Raw genomic sequence first — 12045 nt, 5'->3', positions numbered from 1 at the left:
ATATGGATAGGGACGTGTAGGTTATCATCCCACTAACCAAATGGTAGTTTAAAAACAAAATGGCAGTTTTCTTCTTATTTATTTATTTGTATTTTTTTTATTAATAAAGAAATGGGGTTTAAATATTAAGGTAAGTTGGGATGGTTAATGTATTATACAATAGATTTTTCTAATTTAAATTTCAAAGATTTAATAGATATACGATAAAATGTGTGTCGTCAAAACAAAGTAACAAATAAAATTTGTCGTCTAAAGAGATTTTAGCACCTTGTAAAATTTAAGAAAATCAAGTACGCAAAATTTTACTTTCGTGACCAAAATTTAATTTGGACTATTAGGAAGTGTCGTAGCGACATAATAATATAGTCCAAATTATATTTGAGTCCTATAAGAAAATTTTATTTGAAACAAAACAAAACACTTTATTTTCCGGTCGCTACAACTCTCTCCACTTAAAATAATTTCGTCCTCGAAATTTAACTTACTTGTTTTAAGGAGATCCGGGTACTTGGCTAAAATGTCGTCTTCTCGTTCCCAAGTAGCCTCATTCTCACCATGTTTACTCCACTGGACTTTAACTAGTGGGACTTTTCGATTTCTCAGGACATAGTCCTTTCTCTCCAGAGTCATTGCAGGGGCTTCCTCATAAGTCATATCACTCTGGACATTCAGTGATTGAACATTCATCACATGATTAGGATCCGGAATGTACTTTCTCAACATAGAAATGTGAAATACGTTGTGCACTGTTGAAAGCTCGGGTGGTAATGCTAATTGATATGCCACATTCCCAATCTTTTCAAGAATCTCAAATGGACTGATAAATCTAGGGCTTAGCTTCCCTTTCTTTCCAAATCGTAGTATTCCCTTCATTGGTGCCACTTTGAGAAATATCTTCTCTCTCCAATCACGAAAGTTAATTCTTTTCTCCTTTTGTTAGCATAACTCTTTTGACGATCTTGGGCAGTCTTAATTCTTGATCTAATTTTATTTATAGCCTCCATAGTCTTCTCGACCAATTCTGGGCCTAAAATTCTCCTTTCACCAACTTCATCCCAGTATAATGGCGAACGACATCGTCTACCATACAAAGCCTCATACGGGGCCATGCCAATAGTTGCTTGAAAGCTATTGTTGTATGCGAATTCAACCAACGGCAAATAATCTTCCCATTTACCACCCAAATCTAGGACATAAGCTCTCAACATATCTTCAAGAACTTGTATAGTTCGTTCAGATTGTCTATCAGTCTGAGAATGATATGAAGTACTAAATGTTAACTTGGTACCCATAGCTTTCTGAAGACCTATCTAAAACTTCAAAGTAAACCTCTGGTCTCTATCTAATACGATAGATGCCGGAACACCATGAAGCAGCATAATCTCCCTGACATAAATTTGTGCAAGCTGTTCTAAGTTGTAAGTTGTCCGAACTGGCAAGAAATGAGCAGATTTTGTAAGTCGGTCCACAATTACCCAGATCGCATCATGATCTTTCACTGATCTAGGAAATCCAATGACAAAATCTATTGCAATCTTTTCCCACTTCCATTCTGGTATGTCCATGGGGTTCAACAGTCCCGACGGCCTCTGATGTTTGGCCTTCACCTGTTGGCAAACCATGCATTTGGACACGAACAAAGCTATCTTCCCTTTCATATTTCTCCACCAAAATGTATTGCGCAAATCTCGATACATTTTAGTTCCACCTGGGTGGGCAGCGTAAGGAGTTGAGTGAGCCTCGGTCATAATTTCATTTCTCAATGCTTCATCCCTTGGCACGCAAAATCGACCCTTAAATATCAAGGCTTTGTCTTCGGCTATTTCAAATCCCTTCCTCTTCTCAGTTCCTACATCAGCCCTGATCTTTTCCAAAAAGGGATCATCTTTCTGAGCGGCTACTATTCTGTCCCTGAGTGTCGATTTCATAGTAAAACTTGCTAACTTTGCCGATGTCCTTACTGGTGAAGTTAATACTTCAATTCTCAGGTTTTCAAAATCTCTTATTAAATGATCATGTCCTGTACACAGTGTTGACAACTGTCTCATATTCTTTCTACTCAGTGCATCAGCAACTACATTAGCCTTACCCGGATGGTACAGGATAGTGCAGTCGTAATCTTTCACTAATTCTAACCACCGTTGCTGTCTCATATTCAACTCCTTTTGGGTGAAGAAAACATTGCCAAATTTAGCCTTTTGTTTTCTTAACAAGAAAACATGTCTTTGAAAAAAAAAAAAAAAAAAAAAGAGGTTGAACCCCAACCTTGAGAGCTCCCGTCTAGTCCCTCGTCTAGAGTTTTGTGAGAGAAGTAAATCGTGGAATGTGTCCCAACAGGTTAGAGAACAAGAAATGCCTGTATACTGCGCCTATAAAGAGTCTAATTCCATGTCTCAGGAATCGAACCCCCTACACTACGACTGCTAGCAAAGCGTGAGATAACCAGACTCCTGTCCTTTGCACCACTGGACTATGCCCTGGGGGGCACGTTTATTATTTATACCAAATCTTAATGACAAAATCCACTATTGGACATGCATGGTTAAAGAAAATTAAAAATAAAAAAATTATTTGTTTTCATGTATGTACTCATACAAATATGCATCACAAATATATCTCCTTGTTTTTGGACTTCGTCACTTGATATTCGTGAAATTTTAAAAATAAAAAAATAAAACATTAGTCTAACAATGCCAATCTTTACTCTATATGGGTTTCACTTATCGCCAATGATTTGTTATAAAAATTTATGAGTTGTATCAAAAGCTAATCATGGTAGGCCTCTAATATTTTGTTTGATTCTTTTGAGTTTTGACAATGTCATTGTTAAATAACTTCTGAACTTATGGCACACTGAAATGTTTAACGTTGGATACAACATTGCTAATAAGGACTAAAAATTAAGGGATAAAATATGTGAGATGTTTCTTCGTTTGTCACGTTTAATTTAACATATGAAATATGTTCGTGTCCCTTAATGCGGCCAGAGGAAAAAAAAAAAAAAGAGGAAACGATACACTCATATGCATACATTGTGATTTAGGAGTACAATTAAATTTGTAAAAAAGTTGTGGGAGAAATTTTACATTTGAAAATTTACATAAAAAAAAGATTTTTTTAAAAAAAAATATCATACTCCATGTAAATTTACTATTTACATCTGAATTTTACATCCGAAAGTGTAATGGGGTATCGCTTTTTCAGATGTAAAATTTCGAAAATAGTTGATGTCATACTTTTTTTTTTTTAAAGTTCAGATGAGCCCTTAACAAATTATTAGAAAAAATAGAAATTTAAAAAAAGAATTAATCTATTTTTACAATGACTTTGACAATATGTAGAGTGTAAAGATCATAACAATTGAATTCAAAAATAGTTTTTCAAATTAATGGATATTATGCCCGCCAACTCAAACATTGTCAAATTTGTTGTCAAATTCATTGTACAAGTAGTATGATTGTTAAAAAAAAAACAAAAAAACAAAAAAATCTCCTCCAATAAGTTGACAGATGAATTATACGACATGGGTTCAGCAATGAAGCAGTGAATCGTGCAAGACGGTAGCACAGTATTTGTTTCCAATATTTTTTTCTTAGTTGAATTTTTTAAATATGAAATTGATATTCTGCGGATTCTATTTTACGACCGTTAAAATTGTTGCGGATTGTCGAGAAAATCAAGGATATTTCCCTTGTTTAACGAAGTTAAAAATTTATCTTAAACCTCTTAGTTTGTGGAGCAGCACTAATTTAGTTGAATTGTCAAAAATCAGTTAGAAATCTACGGCTTTAAATATCGAGGAGAAATTAATGGCGGCTATCTTTTGTTGTCGAGAAAAACTTTGGTGGTCTGGTCGCACCGTCCTACGTGGTGCGCCTGGGTGCAATCATCGAACGGGAAGCCACTACCTTATTAGGTGACTCACTCTCACCCAATAAGTTAAGGCCACCTCGAGACTTAACGTGGAAAGAGAAAAAAAATCAAGTTTCAAAATGGCCTCATCTCTTTGGGTGAGGGTGGGCCACTCGATTCGGTGGTAACTTTCCATTCGATAGTCACACCACGTAAGACAGTGCGACCATCTCACCGAAATTTTTCTCGTTGTTGTCATACAAATAATTCTTCGTTCAATCTCGAAGAACCATTAGTTTCCCTGCTTTCCCTCCATTTGTAGTTGTATAGCATTCATTCCAATACGAAAGGCTCTTACCTTGTGCCTGAATCAGGATCAACGCATTTAAAGGAGAAGACGAAGAGATTTTGGTTTTTTTTTTCTTTTTTCAATATTTTTAGTAATTTGTTTTGGGACTCATTTGAATTTTTTAAAAATTGGGACTATGATTGCAATTAGTTCTTTATTTTTCTTTGTGTTTTACTTAAATAGGATTTTACATTATTTTATGAAAATGATATTTTGCGCTATCAAAAATGTAATTAAGAATGAAAATGTCAAAAAAATAAAATGCATAAACGTTTTCTAGTATATTTGAAATTAAAAAGATTATGAGCCATGCTATTTTGTCAAGGTTCTTAACATTTGTACAAACCCTGACCAGACTCCTCATATTCAAAGTGGGGTGGATATATTTTTTTTTGGGTATTAAAAAATGGGGTGAACCTATTGTATGAGAGATATTTTGGCAACGGTCTGTTGAAATGACCCCGACAAATAGCATTTTTGAAAGATTATAGTCAAACGAGCAGCAGTTCACCTGGGATTTCACGTTTGAGCGTTACAACAACGATGGGTACCCCAACTAAATTCTTCCTTCTTTCATAGCACTACAATAAAAGATGCTTATTTTTTTATTGCATTGTTTAAAGAAGTCAAATCATGTGTGTTTGGCAACCTAATTAAACTTTGACAAGCAAGCATGCACCCTAGTGGTGGTGATGCAGCCATATCGGAAGTCCCTTTTCCGGCTCCGGCATCATATCGCCTTCAACCTTCTCATTAGGATCAATCACTTCCCATCTGTACTTATTTACCACATTATGAACGAAAGCCAATATGGCTAGCCTAGCATACTCTTTTCCGGGGCACATTCTCGGTCCTCCCCCGAACGGAACATAAGTATAAGGTGCCGGTGCTTCTTCACCTTCGTCGTATCTCGATGGATCAAACTTCTCTGGGTTCCGGAAATATTCAGGGTTTGTGTTGGTCGTGCTCACAGTCCAATAAACCTGCATTTCATAATGATTACAAATTTATCTTTGTAAGTTTGATTTCATTAATTAGTCCTATTGCAAGCCTAAATTGTTTTACCTTCCAACCCTTTGGAACTGTGTAACCATTATAGGTAAATTCCGTCAAGACTTCTCTAAAAGTTCCTTGAAGAGGGGGAACCAGTCTCATTGTTTCACATATTACGTTCCACGAATATTTCATTTTCTGTACATCTTCCCATTCCAGCAATTCGCCAGTCTTCTTAGAGGCTGCAATCTCCAGTTGCTCTGCATTTACAAATCAGTACGTAAGAGCCTTACATAAGAAAAGTAGAAAACGTTTTCATTTCCTTCAAAATATTACCTGCTCGGATTTTTTCGTAAATTTCGGGGCTAAGGCCAACGTATTTCATCAAGAAAGTTATGGTGGTAGCAACTGTGCTGTATCCTGCAGTTAGCAACCCCATTATTTTGTCAGCAATTTCGGCGTTGGGCATGGATCGGCCATTCGGGTCGGTAACAACAATCATATGAGACAATATATCTTGCACCGGAGCTCCGGTAGCCATAGCCAGTTTCTTCTCTTTTATAACATTCAGAAGTTCCTTCCTAATCGCGGAAGCCGCTTTATTTGCTCGATAAAAAGTCGTCCCCGGAATGTTCAACATGATCGAATGCATGCCCACCGTAACATCGTCGAAGTGTTTTACAAGCCGCGAAATACGCTCTGGATTGTTGATTCCTAGAAAGAACTGACAAGCAAGTGTTAGGGTTATGCTTTTGGCAAGAGGGTAAACTTGAACTGTATTTATGTCATCATTCCAATGCATTTGTAGTTGTTGTTGTGTGATGGAATCCATTTTCCCCAAATATCTCATCAAGGCTTCAGGTTTAAAGAACCCCGGTTGTCGAATCGATTTCAATTCATCAGTTCGCGGTGGTGGAGGTTGAGCCGCCGTGTTGTTTTGGTAGGAACGGAAGAGGTATTGCATAGGGTGGGGGCGGAAGGAAGTGAAGTATTTTTGTTCATTAGAAAATAGAAATTTATGGCCAGTAGGGCCGCAAATAACAGCTGTTTTTTCTCCAAGTATTTTGGTTTTGAAGATGTGTGGGGAGTATTTGTTCATTCTGTCACCGACGAACTTCTCCGGTTTGCCGAACAAGAATTCGATAGTTTCTCCCATTATAGGCCACCCAAAGCTACCAGGTGGAAGTTTTGCACCGTTGCCACCTTCCGACCGTTTGCGGAAGGCAAGGAAAAGAGGGAAAACGATTAGAGCTAGAGAAAGGCCAAGAGCTAAAACTTCCATTGCAATTTGACTTTGTTGCACCATGAGATTGAAAGAGTTATACGTTATATAGACAATTGATTTATCAATAATATAATATAAACATAAACCCCTTATTTGAAAAAAAGGTTGAACCCCAATCTTGAGGGCACTCACCGTCCCACTCTTAGATTTTTGTGAGGCAGGTAAATAGCGGAATGTGTCCCAACAGGTCAGGGAACAAAAGCAATCTGTACACTGCGCTTACAAGAAGTTCAATTCCATATCTCAGGAATCGAACCCCCACACTCGACTGTCAGTAAGGCATGAGATAACCTCACTCCTATCATTTACACCACTGGGCCATGTCCCGAAGACAACATAAACCCCTTATTTCGTACGCTGTAAAGTCGTCAACTTTGAACAGCAGGGAGGGTAATTTCTAATCTAATAATATATATTGACTAAGTAAGAAGTGGGCGTTAATTAAGTCTATCTCGAAGAAGACTTAAAGAAGGAACCAATGGGAAAATTCATCGTGTTATTGACAAACATATACATATGATGTAATATAATTGTATGCAGTTCATGAATATTCGTGCTATTTTCTTAGGGTGTGAAAGTTGGTGTCAGTCATGTATAACGTTGTTTCATATTAATATATAGAACAGTACCTTTTGTGGATTATAAAAATGAATATATAGATTGTATTATTTTATTATTTTTTCCATGACCACAGATGACTGCGTGTGCACCGACCACTTTTGTATGTGATTTTTCTTTCAGTAAATGAAATAAAGAAGGGAAGGAAAAAATGGAATTGGAAAAATAAATTTACATTAATCGAAAAATGCAATAATAATTACCTATAAAACTTAAATCCAAACCCCAAATACCCTGTTTGGTCCCCATTTTGTGTAGATGAAAATTGATGGAATAGTATTTTTTTAAAAAATGAGTGATTGAAAAAGAAAGGCAAATTTTCGATTTACGTATAATATTATTTTATAGAAAATTGTGTGGTTAAAAATAAGAGAAAAAAATGAAATGTAATGTAATGAAAAATAATGGGAGCCAAACGGGGGCTAAACTTACGAATGTACCAGGAAAAATCCATAATTTATTGTGTGTATACATTAAGAGATGAGATATTTGAATTTCACAAGTTAAATATTTCATTGACCATCAAACTTTGTACTTCGTTATGACTTACTCACTCAACTTCAAGAATTGTCTCGGTGGCCACAAAACTTAAAACCGTTACTTTCTGTCACTCATTGGATGAATTTCGTCTTTAAATCTATCTAGGTGGCAAACGGTAAATCTATGTGGACCGTTAAATCACTCCAAATTATAAGTTAATTGTCATGTCACCTCCACGTCAGAAAATGCCCTTCTCAATTCAATCTAGAATTTAAACACAAATTCTTCCTCGCATATCTCTAAAGAAAAACAAATCCAAGTATAGCAGAAGTGGACATCCATGGAGAAGAGAAGGAGCAGGAACTCGAAAAAAATTGAGGAAAATACATAAATAGATGAAATCAATATTTCAATTACCACAATGGAGTATACTGTGAGTCCGTCACGAACAATGGCTTTGAACTCGTCACCTCCTTTAACTGATTACTCCAAGCCATATTTATCAATTCCCAGAAAACCCCAAAAAAATGAAAAATGTAAAAGATTGGAGTTTCAATCAAAATTTCTGTTCACTGGTTGCAAGATTTCTCCAAATGGATTGTGATTGTGGTTTTCAAAATGTATATATTTTTGGAAACTTGTCCGTACATGATTTCGTCTTCCTTGGTAAAACTTACAAATTCACTCACCAAAATAGCAAATTTTGTACCATCACAAACTCTTCCTATGGTCCTGGGCAGGTTGACATTTTAGGGTAAAATCGATGACTTCGCCTTAGGGTTTGGGTCTGGATTCGATTTCACTTCACATGAACGGTTTTCATCTTCAACCGAAGTTTCTTCAATTATGAGGAAGAAGTCCGTGTTTAAATTCCAAATTGCATGGCAATTAACTCATCATTTGGAGTGATTTAACGATCCACGTAGATTTACCATCTGCCCCCTAGATAAAGTCAAAGATAGAATTCATTCAGCGAGTGACGGAAAGCAACGGATTTAAGTTTAGTGACCACATAGACAATTCTTGAAATTCAGTTAGTAAATCGTGACAAATTGCCGAGGTCGATGGCCAATGGAACATTTAACTCGAGTTTCACGGTGCAAAAAACATTTTACATAACCAGTTTCGGTCACATCCAAGGAAGGCATTTTCAACATTTATGTGCGATCCGATTTGATGAAGGCAAATTCCAATGCTCAATCTTTCTGGAAGTTCACATAATCAAACAATAACACATCAATTTTGGACTCGTCCAATTTAGGATTTCGAATCTCAATCCAACTTTTCAACAACGTCATTGGAATGTCATAATAAAAAAAAACAGAGATAAATAAAACAAAAATAATCACTGCAAAGACAGTTCACAGGGATCAATTATTTGTATATATTAATGTCCCATGCGAATGCTAATCCTAAATCTCAAATTACAGTGATCACAAGAAGTTGTTAATTACAGTGGCAAGTACTATATTGAGGGAATTTCTGTCCTCTTATTTTAGGTTTTAATTATGTCCCTTTGACTTCGTTTGCACACCTGTCATTAGTTTTTCTCTTGTAGGTGCACCCAATAATGAGATCAACTACGTTTCACTATAATTTCTCTCAAACAAACACTTAATTTAAAAGAAAAAAGGAAATTCTAAATTCTTAATAAGATAAGATAGATCGAGTTTCAAATTCTAGGCCATCATTAGAAGACAATTTTTCTGTCCATAATTAGATATTAGTCATGTTACACGTACAAAATTAGTTGACAAAATTTGTTTACAAAACAACATCTACACCAATCATTTCAAAAACATTTGTTTAAATCATTTCAAATCCAAGGTCAAGATTTTGTCAACACTTGTTTTGTACAACTAGATTAATTGTAAAGATATATGTTTTCAATGTCAAATGGTGGACTTCGTGGATAATGGGTCACCCAATTTGACAAACAGAACCTGAAATTTCTTCCTTGTAGCACTTCTTCTCGAAAACTAGGAAAATCAAAAGGTTAGGGATCCGGTCGTTACCTCTGCTTGCTCAATTTTGAATAGGTGGGACCCAACCGCTAATTTTTCCTACCAGAATTTGTTGAACAGGTGATACTGTGCTAGCGGTCTCGGAAAGTTCCCAATCAATCTCATGTCCCCATTTTAGAAGAAATCCTAGAGTTCACAAGCTGTGTCATACTTTGACAGAGCAGGTCAAGACGGCCCCCTCAATGAAGACTTAGAGACCCTCTCTTCATTGGGTAAATTTCGATCCATTTTCCCTACACACTCATTCTATTCACACGAGGTTTTCATTTCTTTCTTTTTAACCACACATTTCTATCAATATACTATTCAAAAATGTATTTTTGGGGAAGAATGAGGCTCAAACAAAGGGCTATGTGGAGTCCATTTCACAATAGCGGAAGAAAAAATATATTTGGCTTAGCAAATGTCTATTAAAATTTATGAAATTTTTACAGGAACTAAAGCGTTCATATATGTATCACATATAAAAATTTGGGGTTTCGACGATAACGTTTGAAGTACAAAAATATTACTCGAGTATGCTGGACAGGAATCTCGGATTCGACACGACGCAGTTTACTAAACCGGGCATAACTTTTTCTCTAGATAATATTTTAAGGAAATTCCAAAGGCTACTATTAGAAGATTCATGGATCTTTCAAACTCAACTAATTTAACTTTAAAATATGCACTGTAGCTTAAGTTATGCTATTTTCAACTAGAAGGACAGAAACTGAAATTTCCATCCAGCATAAAATAAAACTTCATACAAATCAATCCAACACTTCTAAATTCTTGTTAACGTACACTGTCTAAAAATGGAACAAAATAAACATTAAAAAAAACATTTCTAAAAGTTCATCTAAGTTTCATAAAATATTTACATAAATAGAAATATTTACTAGAAATTGAAAGCATTAGAGATTGCCGAACACTTGCCACTATGCCAACCACTGTCATGCCTCGATCTTAACCTGTAAAATTATTTGTAGGGATGAGTACTATAAATAATACTCGGTAAGAAACACTTAAGTAAACGGTAAAAATATATATTTTCAGAAATACAAACTTTAGTTAATTGTGTCACCGTCAATTTCAAGCGAATTGGTGATCAGTCAGTCCGTTTACTCTTAGGTTTTGATAACCTCATTTCATTTGTCATAATCATCTCTTCATCTCTTGTTTAAACCACCAAACGATGATTCCATCATGAGCAATACAATAACACATTTAATGCAAATGAAAATATATAAATCTTACATCACTTACATAAGTGCCGAAACACCCCTACCTTGATGTTTGGAGTTTGAATACTTTTTTCGCGTTCAATATATAAATCTAAAATGCAGCGTACTTCTTGCCTCTTCTTCAAATAAATTTTCAGATTTAAAGATACTTTAGTTTATGGGAAATGGGCAAAAGAATTAGGGAAGAAAATGGGGCTCAAGAAGTTTTTTTTTTTTTTTTAATTTGAGTTATCAAAACAAACTTATGATTTAAAATGAGTATATATATATATATATATAGCATGCCATTCCATTTACACCATAATTCTGTGACTGTACATGAGAGAGAGATGGGATTATAATAAAACATTACTTATGCGTGTGAGTTGGGGACTTTTAAAATAAAAGGGCAGTTTTAATTTAAATTCTAAGTAAAGTGGCGGTGGTAGATGTATTAAAAAAATGAAGGTTACACTCGAGGGAATGGGGGTGGTGGTTGTATTTAAAATTGGAGGTTACAAAAGTAAGTGGGGAGGTTAAAATTTAAAATATTGACTTTCAAATGGATATTGAATAGGACATACAGTAGACTCCAAACTTAATAGCAATTGATGATTATGGTGGTTAATGGTAAGTTGGAATGGTAGTTTTATAAATAATAGTTTGGACCATAAAAAAGACAAAAACTTCCAAATCCAAATGGCAAAATGGGATAGGGACGTGCCCTTATAATCCTTTGAATTCATATTGCGGTTTACGGGAATGAAATTGGTTTGTGAGATAATCAAACACTAAATGGTAGTTTTAAGAAAAAGGAAATGAAACTGATTGGCAAAGCAGTTAATAGGTTTGGAATTTATTAATATACAGAGTAGTGGGGGCGGGGTTATGGCCTTTTTGAAATGTTAGTTTTCCAACAATGAGTATGGACGTGCCTTTAGAAATTGTGGGTGGTTATGGTTTTGAAATGTTAATCTTCAATGAATAAACAGGGCACGTAACTTCCCAATGATCAAATGACAAAATTTTTAATTATATAAATATATATCTTTTGATAGTTAACAACAAATAAAATGGAAGTTTATTAAAATGGTAAGTTGGAGTATAAATGATGGATGATGAAACATGCAAGTAATTTGTCCAATTTCAAATAATAATAATAATAATAATAATAATAATAATAATAATAATAAAATAGTTTACATAATGGAAACCGAAATGGTAGTATTAAAATAAAGT

The 12045-nt window shown here is 35.0% G+C and overlaps 2 protein-coding genes across 2 annotated transcripts in view; both read right to left on the bottom strand.

The window, feature by feature from the left end:
* Positions 1–873, bottom strand: part of LOC111400550 — a 3691-nt gene extending 2818 nt beyond the window's left edge. The window contains exon 1 of the mRNA XM_023027956.1: positions 486–873. Within this exon, the coding sequence (XP_022883724.1) occupies positions 486–873 (388 nt within the window). The remainder of the gene's footprint in view (positions 1–485) is intronic.
* Positions 874–4514: 3641 nt separating this feature from the next.
* Positions 4515–6476, bottom strand: LOC111401849 (beta-amyrin 28-oxidase-like). The gene is made up of 3 exons (XM_023029791.1): positions 5531–6476; positions 5267–5454; positions 4515–5184 (listed from the first exon to the last, which is right to left on the bottom strand). The coding sequence occupies exons 1-3, from the start codon at positions 6474–6476 to the stop codon at positions 4882–4884; spliced, it is 1437 nt and encodes a 478-aa protein (XP_022885559.1). The 3' UTR covers positions 4515–4881.
* Positions 6477–12045: the final 5569 nt, after the last annotated feature.

This window comes from Olea europaea, chromosome 10 (genome assembly GCF_002742605.1).
Source record: "Olea europaea var. sylvestris chromosome 10, O_europaea_v1, whole genome shotgun sequence".
Lineage (NCBI taxonomy): Eukaryota > Viridiplantae > Streptophyta > Magnoliopsida > Lamiales > Oleaceae > Olea > Olea europaea.
This window is presented reverse-complemented; position numbering and strand designations above follow the sequence as displayed.

Coding starts and splice junctions, on each gene's coding strand:
- LOC111401849 (XM_023029791.1), bottom strand. CDS start 6,476: ATGGAAGTTTTAGCTCTTGGCCTTTCTCTAGCTCTAATCGTTTTCCCT. Junction 5,455..5,530: donor TTACGAAAAAATCCGAGCAG/GTAATATTTTGA, acceptor TTGTAAATGCAG/AGCAACTGGAGATTGCAGCC. Junction 5,185..5,266: donor CAGTTCCAAAGGGTTGGAAG/GTAAAACAATTT, acceptor TATGAAATGCAG/GTTTATTGGACTGTGAGCAC.